This window comes from Podarcis tiliguerta, assembly GCF_965153285.1.
Source record: "Podarcis tiliguerta genome assembly, chromosome: 6".
NCBI lineage: Eukaryota > Metazoa > Chordata > Lepidosauria > Squamata > Lacertidae > Podarcis > Podarcis tiliguerta.
The window spans coordinates 33,505,769-33,524,910 of record NC_139539.1 but is presented as its reverse complement, the minus strand read 5'-3'; the positions used below and the strand labels follow the sequence as shown (position 1 = coordinate 33,524,910).

Here is a 19,142-nt window from a genome sequence, read left to right as displayed (position 1 = left end):
TGCAAATAAATAGTTAAATATTTGCTTATACAAGCGCAGTGATGAACAATTGCAGGAACATGGAGTACAGGTAAACACAATGAAGTTTGGGAGGTAGGGGGATTACCTTTATCAATGAGCTTTGAGCACCAGGTTCTTCTCTGGTTTCACTTAAGAACCTGAACTGAAATGTATCAGATCTCTGGGTGCTGGCAATCGGACTACAGTTGTTACACTCTGTAGATCTAAGGTTGGCTTTTTGAGGCCTGCAAGCACCATTCCATCACACAAGGATGTGTTTACCACACCTGTGACCCATTCAATCACCCCACTCCAGCTACCTTTAATAAGCCAGGATGGACAAGGATCTAATGAGCAGGTGGTTGGGGGTATCTCAGAAAGTATTGTGTCCACTGCCTCAGGCCATATCAATTGGAAATGATCCCACAACACTGGGCTCAACGTTGCATTGGACACCTTGGCTGGTACTGTGGCAACAGCAGCATCTAAATCAGGCTTCCTCAACCTTGGCCCTCCAGATGTTTTTGGCCTACAACTCCCATGATCCCTAGCTAGCAGGACCAGTGGTCAGGGATGCTGGGAATTGTAGTCTCAAAACATCTGGAGGGCCGAGGCTGAGGAAGCCTGATCTAAATCACTGAGGAGCCAAGAGATAGTGTTTAGCTATCTGGTTTCAGCTAGTTACTATGTGCTCAATAAGTCCACCTCCCTGGTCAAGAGTTCAATACACTAACCACTTCACCATGTTTCACATTGTAAAATGACTGCTGTTTTTCTTTCAATTAAGTGGTCCTTGCACTGTGAAGATTGTCAAATGTGAAGCAATCAAAATGAGGAAATGCCAGACTCTAACCGGGACAACAAAAAAAAGTTTGCTAGAGAACTGGGTAGAGAGGTTGCTGGGAAAATGTGACGTGTGGGTCCCAATGGCCTCTGTCCCTGATTATTCAGTTATTATTTGATTTATGTGGTCTTGCTGCTGCCCTTGCTTTGACCCTCAGAACGGCTGTGTGGGAAGTTTGTGTCTCTCAGATAGAGTGAAGCGCTGCTCTGCAAAGTGTTTGGAGCCAATGTGAATGCAAAGAAACTGATAAATACAGAAAAGGCTCTCTGTGCTCCAGATGCACCCCAAAGGGGAACTATAAGAAAACAGCTCCTTGGAACTAGGCACTGTAAGTATTTTAATATCTTTTGTAAATGCCTTAGGATTGTCTGGTCTTGACATATGACTATACTTGGGAGATGTGATGATTAAGTCAAGTTTGGTGTTTGATTTTCTAAATGCAGTGCTAATTAAAATGAAATATTCACCTGAACAGTTAATTTTACATTCTAACGCTTTATTTTCAATATGTTCTTTCCCCTTCCCACCACCATAATGCTTTATTTTCTTGGTCTAAAGTGCTGTGTCATTTACTGTCACAGTAAAATAGTCTACAAGCAGGACGTTTAACTGTCTGTAATGAGAGCAGAGCCTATTTTGTTTTAGCATGCACAGGTTGTTGGCACATATTAGATTTATTCCTACTAGAGGATATAACCTGTGCAGTGCATATGAATCATTTTAATAGTTCAATAAAATTTTCATTTTACATGAGAATTGGATTTTGCGACTTAGCTAATGTGTGATGAATTTTGAAATTATGAAGTTTTAGTATTAGTATTTTAAGAATGAGATATTTGGTAGTTAAATTTGTTATTTAAAATGGACAGGTGCTTATTGGGTTTTAACGAAATGAAATTAACATTCTGAAAAAAAAGTGTTTGGCCAGGCATGCAGTCTAGCCCCATTGGAAGTAGCTTGGTCTTTAATAAAGAGTATAGTCAGGGACTAAATTATTACGTATGCTAAGAGTTCCCCCAAAGATCATCCTGTCAGCAGGGAAATGTTATTACCTGCTAATTGCTGCTGATCACTAAATTTACAGCGGCAATTTGAAAAGTTGCCCCCTAGGTTCATTTGCTCTGAAATAACCTGCCATGCACTAGTTTCTGAAGAAGTGAGTTACCACACCATAATAATTTCCCTTTTATTAAATACTGTACAGTGGAAGGAAAACTAGTGCATTTTAAGGAAAACTAACATTTTAAAAAAAAATTGCACCACAATAGCTCTTTCACCCATCATGAACCTAATAGTCCATTGGCTAGGAGTAGTCAACAGAGATGTAAGTATAGTTGCCACGTGGATTGTGGGTGCCAGGCATGCTCAGTTAGCATTATTGTCACAAGTAAAAAAGAACGGCAACCTGAAAGTACAATTAGATCATATAAAATGAGTGTATCAATGTATTCAGGATAGAACTAGTGGAGACACTGGGAGATATTCAGCTCTCTCATTCCATCAGCACAAGGATTTATGCTTGTGCAACTGAAAATTCCGCCACCCTCTCCTTTCCTTGCACCTCCCTCAAGTCTACTCTGGAAAGCTGGTGAACCCCCAGGACACATTTAAGGGGCCCACAAAGAAAGAAGTTCCTTTATACAAGTAGAAATCCTTGTGCTGTTGGAATGAGGGAGTTACTGTTACACTGAATTGAAAAGGTAACTGGACAAAGTTTTACAAAATCCTTCTGTTACTGTGAATGCATCTCAGAATGCATTGTGGTTGTAGATGCCAATAATATAGAGATTTGTTAAGAGCTGGATCTCTGATCACAGGCACATTTACTTTGAAGTAAGGCCCAGTTAGGATCATTTCAAACATGGCAAAATCGTACAATGTTATCCATATGTTGTGTGATGATAACACACAAATGTATTTTGATGGGTCTGTATACACACTAGTAGGCCACAATTGGCATTGTTTCCCACCACTGTACACAAAAAATGTGTATGTGATTGCCATACATCATGCATGATCAATGCACAGGATTTATTCAGTTTCCTGGAGGTATTTACTTGCATAAATTGAGTCTTGTTTGCAGTGAAAACAAAACAAAACAAAACAAAACAAAACAAAACAAAACAAAAACCCTTAACCGTTCCACTTGATATTTCTGTTGTGGTATTTTCTGTTAAGAAAGAACCAACCTTAGCTGGAAGCTTATTAAACTACAGGCACACTTCGATTTATGGTTCCAGGCTTTTGAAAGTATGAAAGATTTCTCTGTACGATTAAATATTTGAATTATAGCATGATCTTTCTTCTGATAGCAGCAAAAGGTAACAAAAGATAATGCACGCAAAAGCATGCATTAGTTAGTTAATATTGGCCCACCCATGATTTAGAGTTTCAGTATGTGGAGCAGAGGAAAAGGTTAGGACAGGATCCAAATCAAGGTTAAAATCTACTGCCTAAATCTGGTTGCCCTGCAACCTCATATTCTTTCCCAGGATATGAGTGCACTTCAGAAATGTGAGAAGACTTTCAGCTTGAATTCCTAAAATTCTCCCTGGTGAAGAAATTTCCCTTTTGACATAACTGTCAAAATATTTACGATAGATGTTAATATACTGTCGGTTCAAACATTCTGAAGTACTCCCTGGAGGGTGTCCTGCAAGACCTATGCTCTATATGCTGTAATAGAGCAAGCACTGCATATTTTTTGCCATTAATAATACGCTAGCAGCTGAGCAGTTTCTTTGTTAGAACTGGTATTTTCTCCAAAGGGATTCCACTGTGATTTTGTGGCCATATGGTTAGATTTTACCTTTGAACACATATTAATATTAACATCTGTACAGGATTTCATTTTACTTTTTTTTTGCACTATGGCTGTGAATTTGTTCCTTTGTTATTTCCCTGGAATCAGGGATAGGTCAGGGATACGTCCTGCTGCATTCTGTAAAGTTCCTTACACATTCCTGGTGTAGTAGTAGTAGTAGTACATTTTGCACTGTGACAGACCAAATCCTACTTACATTTACTCAGATATAAGTTCTACTGGCCTGGGTCCAGAATAATTGTTTCAGAAACAGAAAAATCAATCAGCATTCCATGGCAGTTGAGCATACCCAGTCCTTACTGGGCTGTTTTTGGAGTTCTATGACAAGGGGGTGAAGGGGCCCTAATTTTCTTTTGTACTCTTGTACCAAATCTGATTATACTTCCCTCTTGTGAACGGACAATGTCATTTTGGCATTATATGCAATGTTACACTCCCCTGAAAATGGGAAAATACAAGGAATTATATCCATTGTACATTTGCACACATTAAACATGCAACTAAGCCATGAGACAGAATGCATGGGTTGTCAACTGGCACTTAGCTAATGCAGAACAAACTAACTGTGCCAGTCTAGACACAGGTTTAGCTCATTTACTCACATTTTCAATCTAAATCAAAGGTGGGAAACCTATTTTAGCCCAAAGGCTGAATCTCACAGTAGGGAATTTCCAGGGGCTGCATCCAGTAGTGAGCAGGGTCCAAGCCAAAAGTACGTGAGGCCAGAGACTCACCTCACTCTATTTATTTCTATAATGCACTCCCCATCAACCAATTCCATTTTGCTCTTTCCATTTTCTCCCTTTCACACCTCCAGCTGCCTCCCCTCCTACAATTAGACTTTTTTTTTTTTTAAAGACACAGGCTAAAGTGGAGATTTTTCAGTAGAAGTTTACACCTCTAAAAGTGTTCAGTGCTCACTTTATTTCTGGGTTCAGAAAATACTATTGCATTTTTTAAAATTACCAATGATTTTCATGTTACATTTAATCATACAAAAATATAGTGCTATTTAGCATTCAATATAATATGTATATCATAATATATAATCACACAGCATGATTCAGTACATGCCTGTTATGAAGAATACACACTGTGGTTTGTGTGCAGCAAAGGCAGCAGTGGAATCCTAGGCAGGAGAATGAGGAAGGATTTGTTTTTGTGACTGAATTAGTTCCTTGCTATCTCTTTTATTTTGTTCAGGAATTGGTTAAAGGAAGAGCAACATTTCCCTCAAAGCAATATTCAAAACTATGATGTAATTTAAATCACACAATACTCCATTTAAAGTGCGTATTTGCTGATTAAAACATGTAGACTTTGTACATGCTCAACTGATCCCATTGATAACGGTTGCATGATTCATCAAGGCACTTCTATTTTGAACAAACATTTACAAACAGAGATAGCAAGTGGCAGCATTCTTGTCATACTAAACAGTTTCACCTTTTCCTGCTCTATGGTGGAAGGGGGGTGGGATGTCTGGATGAGGAACATGTCAGAAAAATGTCTTTTTAGAAATCTGTAAATAAAATTGAACAGGCCATGAGACATTTTTTCTGCCCTTCCAGCAATCCTTGCTGTACAAACCACATTAAAACTAGAGGTCTGGAGACAAAGTATTGGCTGATCAGAGAAATTCAACCCCCTCCCCCAATTTTCTTTTTGCTTCTGCCTTTTGCTACATCCTTAGAATTGCCAGAACACAATCACAACATAATTTTGTAGCACCATAATGGCTAGTATAAGCTTTCATGTGCCAAACGTACTTAGGCAGGTGCATAAATGGCAGAATAGATTCATCAGGATCTAACCCAGAGATGGCTAAACTCCAGTTCAGGTGCCTGATCTATGCCCCAAAATATTTTTCCTTCTCTGCTAAGACCCCATTAATTAGCACTGGCAAAACATAAAAATAAAATAAAAAGGAAAGGAGATACAGTGCTGGGCAGAGCAAAGCAAAGCCCGATGCTCTCATGGAGAGGCATATTCCTGGTCATTAGACAGATCAAGTGGAGAAGGGGCAATAACGCCACTGCTCAGTTTATATTCATGAATCGGCTGTGGAGGAGGGGCTGTGTGCCTGAGTGGTGGGGGGGGCAAACTCACTGCATGCAGCCCCTGGAGGGCTGGCCAAGAGGGGAAGTGGCCTTTGGGAGGGAGGGAGGGAGAGAGAAAGAAAGAAAGAAAGAAAGAAAGAAAGAAAGAAAGAAAGAAAGAAAGAAAGAAAGCTGCCTGTTTTCCTCCTTTCCCTTTTGTAGCTTATTTTGGCACTGCCAAGTTTCTCTGTCACTTCTCCCTTTTCCTCAGTTCCATCTCCTCTGATATTTTTCTTTAAGAACCCTTCAGGTTCCTTTCTAAGTCCATTCTAAACTGCACCTTCCCTTTAGCCTCCATGCTTCTGAGCCTTCTGTCTCTAAGCTATCTCTCAGCTTCCACACACACCAGACCTCTCCCAACTCTTCAGCCTACTGTACTTTTTTGTAAGGTTTAGTAGTTCCAAACTGACAACATTGGCTTCCCTCACAGAATCTTTACTGCAAACTCTTTAGTGTCTAGAGCAACAGAACCTTCTGAGCCTAAACATCAGCTCAGTCAATCAGTGTCAGAGGCTTCACTGCGAGAAGAGCAATAGACAGAGAAAACAAATGGTGAATAGATGGTCTAGAAAGGGCCAATTGCAACCTAACCTTTTTTATTCATTGAAGAATACTTATGAAGAATCCAAGTGATTACCCACACTGGAATTCAAAATCCTTATACATACTATCAAAAAGGATTGGAAAGTTAGTCTCCTGTTCACAGTTTTTCTTGCAAAAAAACATTTCCCACATGATTTCACATCAGTAGGATCAGCCTCTCACTGAGGAAAAACAAAAGTATATTATCAGCAGTAGCTCTCTAGCCTAGATGGCCCTGTGTTCTTATCTGTTTCCTTGGAGTTTTATTGAACTGTTTTCATTGGCTTTTTACTTTGGAAAGTGCTTCTCCCCAGAAATATGCTTTGCGATTTTGCTTCAGGCACGCATTGTACAAATCGCTGTAAGGCATAACTTCCTTCCCTGTAAATGTATGAAAATGGCATTTAACCCATTTCCAAACATGTATTAAATATGTACAGAAGTTATCCAGTTCAGTTCTTGAACAAGCACATTAATCCATGGAAATCTTTCATTCTGCCTCCTTAGCAAATGGGAAGATCTCATCTTGTTTAATCTCAGATACTAATTTTGTTTTGCTTAAGTTTAATGTTTATTTTTTTATCTTTAATAACTAATCTAATAATATATACCCAAAACTCCAAACTTTTACTTGTGATCATTTCAGGATATAGACACTATTTTGCATCATGTGCTATTTGAACTCTCTGACAAGTCACCCAGCTCAGAAGGAGAGGTCTCTGGTAGAGATTGTTGAGAAGTAGCATGTTATTTTATTTTTTTTATAGATCACTGTTGGAGCCAAGGGAAGTGCTGGCAGGGAGGATGATCTTCCATTGCTCATTCCCATTCTAGACAACTGATCTCTTTATCTGTCTTCTCTTAGTTTTTTACATGTACTGCACATAAATTAGCCATTCTTACTACTTCTTTCTGGGCTTGCAGTAACTGGCATGTCCTCAGGGTGCTGTCCTCTTTTAGGTAGGACACATGGCCACTCTACTTACCTGACACTAAAAATACAGGCCTTGTAGATCTTCATTGATTGCAAAGGAAATAATAAAGGTAGAAAAGTAATTTCCCAGCAACTGCATTCCTACTGAGAAATAATGACATTCTGAGGCCGTCAGGATCCAGGCTAATAGCTGGAGTGAGAACTGAGAATATTTGAGGGTAAATATTAATAGAAATGTGGATTCCCTTTAAAACAAGTAAGATTAATGGAACAGTAGATTCAACAGAATCAGATTCTTAGTATCTTTGTATTTGTAATAGCACAACATAATACTTCTATTTCTATTGTAGAGTTTTTCTAACTATTTCTCATTTTCCTCCAATAAATTGTTTCAGGAAATAATCTTCTCTTTTGACAACATCTTGACTTTTCAATTTAAAGTAACTAGAAGCTTTTTGAAAGCAGGTAACATTCCAAACTGAATGAAGCAGTGGGAGCTAGAGCAGACTATGGCAAATACCTTTGTGACCATACCTGATGGGTACTGCCTTAGTGAACCGATCCAGTATTATGGTGAGTTAAGCAAAAGGCAATTATCCACATGTCTCTCTGTGTATGAACTGAATTTCTACAGTTGTTAAATATATGTTTGATACATGAAGGACATTCAAAGCCATCCAGTGTGCCATTTCTGCATGGAGGGGATCAAATAATTCCCTCAGGTGACATAAAGATATACAGTACACGATCCAAAAACCTACTCCAATGTGGATGCATTGAAGTTCACTTAAGCAGTGAATTTCATTCTCAGAAGATATATTCAAACAATTTAAGACCAGTTGTGGCGTTTATATTATATATTTAATAAAGTAAGATATATACTGTACCTGTACCTTATAAATTGCATATAGAAATAGAACCTATATATATGCTGTATATAAAGGTTCTATTTCTATATGCAATACTATATATATAAAATACATGATGCATATTTCTTATGCATGTCTCTTCAGAATGTTGTTTCATAACCAGTCTAGTCTCTGATGTTGTGTCTCAAAATGCCACAGAACTTTGCAGAAATTATTTTAAAGCTTCTTTTGAAAACCTACAGCTCAATTTTATGTATGTTTATTTAGAAGTCTATCAGATTCAATGGGGCTTACTGCTAAATATGCATTCCTAGTATTGCAGCCTAAGGCTGCAGTGCTAAACGTACTCACCAGATAGTAGGCTGCTTTCAGATTGCTGCTATTTTGTAGTGGGATTTAATCATAAACTGGCTAATTCAGATTGCACAATTAGATTTAGCACTCTTGGGCAACAAATGTGCTTCAAAGGGGGAAAAAACTTTTGCAGTAAGGAAAATGATAGCAAAATGCACTGGAAAGTGTGGAATAATAACTCCTTGGTGCAATGTCATGAAACCTGCTCGCAAACAAATCAGGATGAATGCTCAAAAAACATAGTCTGGAATCAAATGTACTCCCATGGAATTTAGAGAGTTCTTTCTGAGTGTTTTTATGATTGGACTATAAAATTCACTGAGGTCCAGCACTGAGGGCCTTCTGGTTGATCCCTCACTGAGAGGAATGAGGTTACAGGGAACCAGGCCGAGGGCCTTCTCTGTAGTGGCTCCCACCTTGACATCCCATCAGTTGTCAAGGAAATAAACAACTAACTGACCTTTACAATACATCTGAAGGCAGCCCTATTTAGGGAAGTTTTTAATGTTTGAAGTTTATTTTGTTTTTAGCGTTCTTTTGGGAGCCACCCAGAAACCCAGCCAGATGGGTGGGGTATAAATAATTAAAGTATTATTATTATTATTATTATTATCATTATTATCATTATTGACATTTTTTAAAATTAACAGTAAACCCTCCAATCAAGGATAATATTGTCAGCAGAACTGTATACACAGGGTGCCCTTCTACAAACAGATATTCTACTATATTCTACAATTTAGAGATGTAAAATCCTAAACTAATCCACTGTTTTCTATGTGATTTTTCAAAATAATCTAGATGCCTTCCCAGAACACATCAGTTATCCACTGCAAGACCTTGACTTCCAAGCTGCTCCTTATTGTCAGTATTCAACCATTCAGTTTCCTGCAGCATTACAGACTCCATCTCCCCAAACACAGTACAGCACATACAACTTGGATTCTCAATACAGTGATGGGCAATACATCATCAGCAATTGTGAACTCAGTAAGCCCACCTGCATGGGTGCTCAGAATGATGGGGGAGGATATCTTGGACAGAAAAGACCCAGGCTTAGTCACTCTGCCTTGCGAATAAAGGGACAGGAAGAGCTCTGTGTGGTTTGTGGGGACAAGGCTTCAGGATATCATTACAACGCACTCACCTGTGAAGGCTGCAAAGGTAATGGGGAAATAATTTTGTGAATTAAATCAGAGAATGTCCACTGGTTAAAATTGGGGAGAAAAGTCTAGTGCAAAGTTAAAGTTGGTGAGAAAGGTCTGGTGCATAGGGGAGAGATCGGCAAAATGACAGGGAAAACCTGGATGTATGACAATGAGAGGGGAAAATCAGTGGAAACAGCTCCAAAAGCTGGTGTCAATATGGCAACTCTATCCTGTATGAAATACAGTGGTGCCTCGCAAGACGAAAATAATCCGTTCCGCGAGTCTCTTCGTCTTGCGGTTTTTTCCGTCTTGCGAAGCAAGCCCATTAGCGGCTTAGCGGTATTAGCGGCTTAGCGGGCTTAGCGGATCAGCTGTCAAGCGGCTTAGGGGCTGGGGGGAAAGGGGGGGGGAACCCCGCAGGAACTCGCAAGACATTTTTGTCTTGCGAAGCAAGCCCATAGGAAATTCATTTTGCGAAGCACCTCCAAAACAGAAAACCCTTTCGTCTAGCAGGTTTTCCGTCTTGTGAGGCATTCGTCTTGCGGGGCACCACTGTACTAGAGAATAGCTGCCACCCAGCACAGGATCAGAGGGACTACTGATCTGACTCAGTATAAGGAAACTGTCTATGTTCATAAGGACAAGCAGCATGGGTTTCCATGGGGATAACCTGGACAGTAAAGTCCCAGGCTCTGGCTTACAAATGAAGGGCTAAGAGGAAGGATGTTTTGGTGGAATCTAGATGCTAATGGACTCCAACTCCCATCAGCCTCAGCCAGCATGGCCAATGGCCAGGGATGATGAGAGTGGTAGTCCATTTAACTGGCAGTTAAATCTTACTTCAACAATGGTGACAGGACAGCATCCTCTACTGCATGCGAGGGCAACAGGCTGTCTTATCAGCTGTATCATTTCTCATTTTTATGCTCATTGTCCCAAATGTGAATTCTAGGATTTTTTCGACGTAGCATCACCAAAAACGCCATCTACAGATGCAAGAATGGTGGCCACTGTGAAATGGATATGTATATGAGGAGGAAGTGTCAGGAGTGTCGCCTAAAGAAATGTAAAGCTGTGGGAATGCTGGCTGAATGTGAGTGCCCAAATTACAACAAAAAATTCTGACATGCTGCTGAGTTAAGGAATTTTGCTTTCCTGCCATGTTTAAAGGCAACTAATGGTATTCCTTCCAAAGTTGTGTGTGTGCATGTGGGGTGGGGGGAGTTCACTAAGAGAATAGTTTTCTAGTCTTTAGAGTACATCTGGTATTTAATTCCGCCTCTCCTAGGTATCAGTACTTAGAAACATGTTTCTAAACTTGATCTCATGGTATAAAGGTATTTAACAACTCTGCTGAAGCTAACCAGGTCTGGGTGCATGCACAGGGCTGGTTACAGTGGGACCTTCACAAAGTGTTCTCTACCTCTGATAGCCTCCCTCCTATATGGGTGAACTCTAGAAGACTTACTTGGTGGCAGCACTCTGTTTGATATGAGACAGCAGGCAGCTTCTATTTATTCACATAGCTCCTGAGCCATGCTACACGGAGGGCTTTATTGAAAATTAAAAATGGTGGCTGCCAGACCTATTATTCTAGCACTGGTTAGATTAAGAAGACTGGGGCATCAGAAGTGGGGTCCTGTATAGGATCAGGCAGAAGTGGGTTGTTGGGGGTGCTATATGAGCCCCAACAGGGGTTTGCTCTTGCTTACCAGGAGAGAAAGAGGGATGAGGCAGTGGGCATGAAGCAAATGCACCAGTGGAGCCAATCCAGTGCTCCCGCTGGTGTGTTTGCACTTCACCAACCTCTCTGCAGCCTTACCCCTCAGAGTAAGCAATAGTGACCCACTTGCTCTGAAGCTCGCATAGTGGCTCCACCCCACCCATCAAGATGGTTCTGGAATTGGGCTGCATATTACTGAACAATGACTTTAAAATCAAGGTGTGTGAAAATATTAAAAATTAATCAATTAACTTGGCAAGTTATGTGTTCTTAGAAAGTGGAGCTGCTGTTCACCAAAGGGCTATAGCACAGTGGTAGAGCATGTGCTTTGCATGCAAGCAGTCCCAGGTTCAATCCCTGGCATCTCTAAGTAAAACTGAACAAGACTTGACTGAAACCCTGGAGTTTTGGTATAAGGCAGCTTCCTATCATCTGAGGTGGTTTGCCTGCAACTGATAATCTCATAAGTAACCAATTTTAAGCTATAATCCTAACCCCTTCCCTGAGAGTAAACTCCACTGAATTCAGTAGGGCTTACTTTGGAGTAGTCATGGCTAGGAATATACTGTTAAATGTTCTGCAAGGGAACATGCTTGAAATCAATGCCTTTCTGGAACTTGTTATTTCCCCCTCTGGTTTACATTTTTTACAGGTCTACTAACAGAAGTCCAGTGTAAATCAAAACGCCTCAGAAAGAAGAGTAGCTTCCTTTGTAGCATCAAAATGGAAGTTGAGGGAGTGGACAACAAGCATGTATCCTCTACAACAAAACCTTTAAAAGTAGGGTATTTTAAAAATAATGTTAATTGTTGTATTTTAACTGTTGTATTTTGCTTTAAAGACATGCACATCTTTCTTTCTAAGGTGCAGGAGCGAATGGAACTGACTCCTGGAGAACATCAGCTCATTGACCATATTTTGGCTGCCCATCAAAAATGCACAATTCCCTTGGAGGAAGCAAAGAAGTTTGTATGTGTTCATAAACAGCAATATAGCAAATGTGAATTTTGGCCTGGGAAAGCTTGGCTGCAGTAGTTCATGCCTTGGTTACTTCCAGACTGGATTACTAAAATGTGCTCTATGTGGGGCCTCCTTTGCACTTGATCCAGAAGCTGCAGTTAGTGCAGAAGGCTGCAGCACAATTGCTGACAGGAGTGAGGCCTTGTCAGCATACACTAGCAGTGCTCAAAGATCTGCACTGGTTGCCAATTTGCTACTGGGCCAAGTTCAATGTGTTACTATTAATATATAAAGACTGTAACAACTTGGGACCAAGTAACCTGCGAGATCACCTTATGCCAAAAATGCACACTTGACTGCTTCTATCTGTAGAACTAGCACTGTTACAGGTGCCACATAATGCCTGTTCTGCATTTGTAAAAAAATCAATCTTTAAGTGTGACAGCAGCTACAATTTGGAACTCCCTGCCTATTAACATTAGGCAGGAACCTTCACTGTAGACTTTTTGGTGCCTATCGGCGGTTCAAATCTCTGCAATGGGGTGAGCTCCTGTTGCTCGGTCCCTGCTTCTGCCAACCTAGCAGTTCGAAAGCATGTCAAAGTGCAAGTAGATAAATAGGTACCACTCTGGCGGGAAGGTAAACAGCGTTTCCGTGCGCTGCTCTGGTTCGCCAGAAGCGGCTTAGTCATGCTGGCCATATGACCCGGAAGCTGTATGCTGGCTCCCTCGGACAAAAAAGCGAGATGAGCGCCGCAACCCCAGAGTCAGTCATAACCGGACCTAATGGTCAGAGGTTCCTTTACCTTTACCTTTAAGGACATTTTTGTATACCTACCCAGATATGTAGTGTGTTGTGTGTTAATCTATTTTTAGTTTATTGCATTAAAAAAATGTTTTAAACATATTTAAACTGTTTTTACTGCCAATTTCATTGTTGGATCTTTTTGTAAAGCATGTTGACATTTTTCACAATCAAGCAGTGTATAAATTTTATGAATTAAAAAAAAAATCTAACTTTCTATTGATTTATCTTGTGAATACATGTTTTTAATTAGTTACAGGAAACTGCCAATCCTGAAGAGAACTTCCTACATCTTTCAGAAACAGCTATGGTTCATGTCCAGGTACTAGTGGATTTTACAAAAAGACTTCCAGGTAATGCATTCCACAGGAAATTTTCTTGGGGTGCTTCCACACTATGCATTTAGCATGGAACTGCCATGCCACTCACATTTTATTGGGCTGGGTGTGTGAGCACATATCATCATCATCCATTTGCAACCCTTCTTCTTTTCCCAGTGCTTATTCCAGTTTTTTTCTTCTCAGAAAATTCACTGCTGCTGTTGATATAATGGAAGGGTAGTGATATCTCCACAAATGTATATACCTTAGTGCAGGAGATGCAATTAACAGAAATCAAGTGATATACAAATTTTATGAACAAATAAATATCATATCCCACCAATACCTCCTATAGTGTTCACATAAGCTCTCTATATATCCCCTCAAAATCCAGATTGCAAGACTGTTTTTCCTGTTCTGCTCCTGTTTACATTGGTTCAGCCTCTCTTGCATTGAACATGCCCTTTCAGACATGCCCACATTTCACTGGATATCAACATTAAACACCCACCCTTATTTCTGTTCTGAACAGAGGGGAGCTGCAAAGAGCTTTTATCTGTGACTGCAGAAATGGCTGCTATAAGTGCCTTTTCCCTATTTATGTGGCAAGGCTGATATCTGCAACCTTTTGTGGTCCTGTCTCTTTTTGTGCTCTTTTAGACATGGCAGCCATTTTGTGTTTTGCTATGCCTTCAAGGAAGCCATTTTGTGACTGGCACCCAAGGCATTTATGAACATTCCAAATGTTTCCACTGGCCAAAATGGGTTGGTGTCTGGAGCCTTAGGGGATTTTTTCTGACTCTTTAAAGGTACATTGTTTTGATATACCCAGTGATGTATTGAGAAAGCAAACTTTATTACAGCTTGGCACGCATTTACCTTTGTAGTGGGCACCATTTTATAACCCCTATTATTACTTTTTAAAAAGGTATCTTTTAATTAATGCTAAAAAACTTATAGATTACAGTACTGCTTAACTGAAAGAGTATGATAGCACTGTGACATTAGAAGTCTAAGGACTTTTTTCCACAGTGAAGAGAAAATCAGCATAAGATAGAGGATTTTTAGTGGGGAAATGGCCATGTCCAATAGAAGTTCCTACCTCACCTTTGCTAAAACTTGAAACATTATGAATCAATGTATCATTATTAAAAGTTATAATGGGGAGTATCTGTAGCTAGACTTTTCAAACTTTAGATCTGATTCTCAAAAAAAATGTATTCTTTGCAAGATTAAAAAGCTTATATAAGTAAAAAACTGTCAAATTTCAGATATATACCTGCCATCAAAAATCAATGTAATTTGATTACCTATTCATTTCTCTATAGGGTTCGAAAGTTTAGCCAGTGATGATCAGATTGCATTGCTGAAAGGCTCCACTATTGAAACAATGTTTTTACGTTCTGCCCAGATATACAATGAGCAAGGGATTGAATGCCAGTCATCATTCCATGAAAGTAAGTAATGTTAGCATTAGATGAACTTAATAAATTAATGCGTATACGTGCTTGCCATGATCACTTCACTATATGGATTTGATGAGGTTGGATATGGCTTACCCCAAGGCCTTTCCCAAATATGACCTTCCCTTGGGATAAATGGTTCTTTCTTTTCACTTTATCAAATGATACATTGTGACACAAATTTAAAAATATAATAATCATAAGGTAACTTTAAAAGGGGAAATCTGCTCTTAATAGACTTTCATTTCCCTTGGTCTAGGTCAAGTAAAATTTTCTGCCAATGCTATATGTGCTCAAGATAAAAGTACTTACTTAGGACTGTCTCATACTGAAGAAAGCCCAACATCAACTACTACAACAGGTAACTGAGCTGTCCCACAAATACACTTTTAGTAAATTTTTAAATAATTGCTTACTGGATTACTGACTTTTTAATAGCAAGCTACTTTTGATTTTCAGCCAGAATACCTCTTTGATTATCTATTTTGTTGATTAGACTGCTGAATAGACTATTGATCTTGTTGATTAGTCACTTTAGACTGCATTTCTTGACTGTTCTAGATTCATCTCTCTGCACCCTGACATCTGTGACTTCTTCCACTAATATATTTAAATGCCTGATAAAACTTAATTCTGCACCCTGGTATTTTCTTGCACAGGGACGCGGGTGGCGCTGTGGGTTAAAGCCTCAGCGCCTAGGGCTTGCCAATCGAAAGGTCGGCGGTTCGAATCCCCGCGGCGGGGTGCGCTCCCGTTGTTCGGTCCCAGCGCCTGCCAACCTAGCAGTTCGAAAGCACTCTCGGGTGCAAGTAGATAAATAGGGACCGCTTACTAGCGGGAAGGTAAACGGCGTTTCCGTGTGCGGCTCTGGCTCGCCAGAGCAGCGATGTCACGCTGGCCACGTGACCCGGAAGTGTCTTCGGACAGCGCTGGCTCCCGGCCTCTTTGAGTGAGATGGGCGCACAACCCTAGAGTCTGTCAAGACTGGCCCGTACGGGCAGGGGTACCTTGACCTTTATTTTCTTGCACATTAATATTTTATCTCCACTCCCTTTCCTCTGAGTGGCTTGACCTAAAATTTTATATGTATCTTATATATGCTATCTAATCTTAAAAATAAGTCAATTATATGTTGTCTAGCTACCATCTGATATCTTCTGGTTTTTTTCTAGGTATCACTGAGGAGTTTATCACTGCACTATTTTATTTCTACAGGAGCATGGGAGAACTCAATGTGACAGAGAGAGAGTATGCATTGCTTGTTGCAACAACTGTGTTTTTTTCAGGTATATAGAGCAACTACACACAGTGTTCAAATACTAAAACTGAATAGTGTCAAAGAAAATTATATCAAAGTATTTATACTTTCAAGGTTTAATATCTTGGTTGTAAGTCCCATTGATTGCAACTGAACTTACACGTTAGTAAATCTGCACTGATCTGCTTAAGAGGATCCTCTGGGGGTGCACAGAGGGTTGCAGGGGCAGAAGAAAGCATAATTTTGTTTCACAGGTGGTTGGACGGACTTGGATACCACCTACTAAAATTAATGGTGTTTACCCCCTGGTAAAGGGGTATAGGATTGCAGCATTACCTAGAAATCAGTACTAATAAATTTCAAAGGACAATTCTGAGTAGCTAGACAGAAGATTGTGCTATCAGATCCTGATAATTTTAGTGCTAAAAATAATTTTTTACAGAAATATTTTACATAAGTGCAAGCTCATGGGGATTGGAAATAACATAACACTCAATACTTTTATGGCATCATGACCACATTGGGAGAATATATGTTTGAGTTCTGCATAGGATCATGTAATTTTAATTTTCCTTTTTTTTCAGATCGTCCACTCCTAAAAAACAAACAACACGTGGAGAAACTCCAGGAACCCTTTTTAGGAATTCTGTACAAGTATTCAAAGATATATCACCCTGAAGAACCACAACATTTTGCCCGTCTCATAGGGCGACTCACTGAACTCAGAACCCTCAACCACAACCACTCAGAAGTCCTAATAAGCTGGAGAACAAGGGATCCTAAGCGGATACCTGTACTTTGTGAAATATGGGACTTGCATTAAACAATCTGCCAATTACTTAAGTTGTTACACAGGACTGTTTTTTCCTCAAAATATGCTCTTTCCCAATTGTTGTGCTTGTATTAAAAAAAAATCCCATTTATGTTAAATGGCTATAGATTCTTTTTTTAAAAATAATAATACTGTGCTCCAAAGCCTAGACAGATCAGTTGGTGAGAGGATTGAAAATACCATTTGTGTTATAAACACACACACACATTTGTTGCAGTTGAAAAGATATCAGAGCATGTATAACCTATATAACCTTATTGCCACAATTGCATGGGTATCTGGAAGACAAGCTTAAAATGGTATGGATCAGGTTCTTTACATGTGCTGCTTGACATCTCTAGAAAGTATATCTTTCTTTGCCCAGGAAGGTTTTAAATGAGTGGGAGAATAGTTGACAGCAGAAAAATCCTTTATATAGGGCAGCACATAGGAGACTATGGAAAGTTGAGCAGGGAACTGGATCCCTGCCCTATCAAGCCTACACATGTGTATGCTCTGATGGTCTATAAGAATTCTATTACAGCTTAGATGGATACTGCAACTATTATGACCACATAACTTTCTCAGTGACTTGAAGTGGATCCTGGTGCTTCTGTTGTAAACATGTACCTGTCTCCAAACCACATTATTCACATCACAACACTCACCGTCTTGTTTGTCAAAGTTTTAAGCAATTAAACATTAAAGTTAACTAATAACCACTAGAGAACAAAATAATGAAATGATCGGTTATGTAATTAGTATATCACACAATTGTGAAAAAGAGTAGTAAATTATAATCACCCAGGATAGCTGGTAACCCACAAACTGATTAAAGTTAATTGATTATAGTTTAGACCAAAATTTTAATAATTTGGTAGTTATATCTTTTTATTTACTTGCCAGTTCTAGTTGAGGAACAGCCAGAATAACCAGTCCAGATGTCTGTCCTTGATTAAATTTTTCAGTAACAACAGTTACAGGATGCACTGGAAAGATAACTCACTGTATCTGCTATTATTTTATGTATTTCCCCCCCTTTAGATCAAGCAATGGTAATTTAGTTTGATGGATGTTCAATTAGTAAAACCCCATGCATGTTTGAATTCTTTGTTTACAATTTGCTACAATATATGGTTCAACATTATCATCTGTTTTTGTGGACATCTCTTCACAGCTTCAGTTCTTTTGCTAAATATAAACCATAATGAACCAGTTTTGCTTTAGTCTTCTTGAAACTTAAATGTTGCAGTATTTTTTTCTGAATGCTTATAAACAAACCTTTAAAACTGTGAATTTATTGGTGTACAGTGCCTTTGCTGCTATGGATCAAAATCAAAAGAACTGTGTAGCTAAACCTTTATTGTGTAAGTAGAAATTTACTTAATTTCATACTAGAAGTGAGTTAATGCTACAAGTTGAAATGGAATGTTCACTGAATTTTCAAATGTAGTAGCAAACATTTGAAACAGATTTCAGCTATCAGTTTCAAAATATAAATTCCTTATATTAGAACAATATTTTAAAAACATGGCTTAAAATCTCAGCATTTTTATATTATGTTATTTTTGCATTTTAAAATTATTTTTCATACCTAAAATATAATGTAAATAACTTATCTGAATATATAGTTAATATTTTAATACATGAAATATTTTGTATAGGTCTATATTTTTCAGATATATATTTAAGTGTAATAAATGCACTATCAATCTGGTCTTCTGCAGCAAGATAGTTGTTTTTTGTATGTATCATTAGTCATCCAACATGATGGTCCTTTGCTTTAAAGTCATATCATGCTTTGTTAAAAATACAAAGAAAAAGATACCAAAGAATTATAGAAATGAAACTGAAAAGAAAATTAAGACCACAACCACGACCCAATTTTATCATATGACCTTTGCCATAGACCTTCGCCATAAATAAATGACTAATTAAGCCTGGATCTTATTCCAAGTATCCCATTTTCTCAGTCATCCTTCCAGATTCAAAGATGCCATTTAAGTGGGATCTATACGTTAGTATACATGCAGCAAGCTTTAGGAATGTCAGTATTTTAGTCTGAAGGCCAAATCGGCTTCAAGCCCTCTCTTTCAATTTTCTGCAAACAGTAGCCAAGTTAAGTCTGATGCAGATTACAACTCAATAG

At 38.9% G+C, this 19,142-nt stretch overlaps 1 protein-coding gene across 3 annotated transcripts; it reads left to right on the top strand.

The window, feature by feature from the left end:
• Positions 1-861: 861 nt before the first annotated feature.
• On the top strand, positions 862-18,943 carry LOC310679323 (bile acid receptor-like). Of its 3 annotated transcripts, XM_083444475.1 has the most exons (11): positions 869-1,172; positions 7,679-7,856; positions 9,308-9,670; positions 10,607-10,747; positions 12,030-12,157; positions 12,242-12,346; positions 13,395-13,494; positions 14,790-14,918; positions 15,184-15,285; positions 16,097-16,210; positions 16,767-18,943. In XM_083444475.1, the coding sequence occupies exons 2-11, from the start codon at positions 7,766-7,768 to the stop codon at positions 17,003-17,005; spliced, it is 1,512 nt and encodes a 503-aa protein (XP_083300601.1). In that variant the 5' UTR covers positions 869-1,172; positions 7,679-7,765; the 3' UTR covers positions 17,006-18,943. The 3 variants fall into 3 exon arrangements, with proteins under 3 accessions (XP_083300600.1, XP_083300599.1, XP_083300601.1); XM_083444474.1 differs by having other exon boundaries at positions 862-1,172; positions 7,749-7,856; positions 12,030-12,346; XM_083444473.1 differs by having other exon boundaries at positions 863-1,172; positions 12,030-12,346.
• The last annotated feature ends 199 nt before the right edge of the window (positions 18,944-19,142 follow it).

Excerpts from the sequence above, each read along its gene's own strand:
- LOC310679323 (XM_083444474.1), top strand. The coding sequence starts at position 7,766 with ATGAAGCAGTGGGAGCTAGAGCAGACTATGGCAAATACCTTTGTGACC. Across the intron at positions 13,495-14,789 it reads TTTTACAAAAAGACTTCCAG|GGTTCGAAAGTTTAGCCAGT; the intron begins GTAATGCATTCC and ends ATTTCTCTATAG. Across the intron at positions 14,919-15,183 it reads CCAGTCATCATTCCATGAAA|GTCAAGTAAAATTTTCTGCC; the intron begins GTAAGTAATGTT and ends CCCTTGGTCTAG.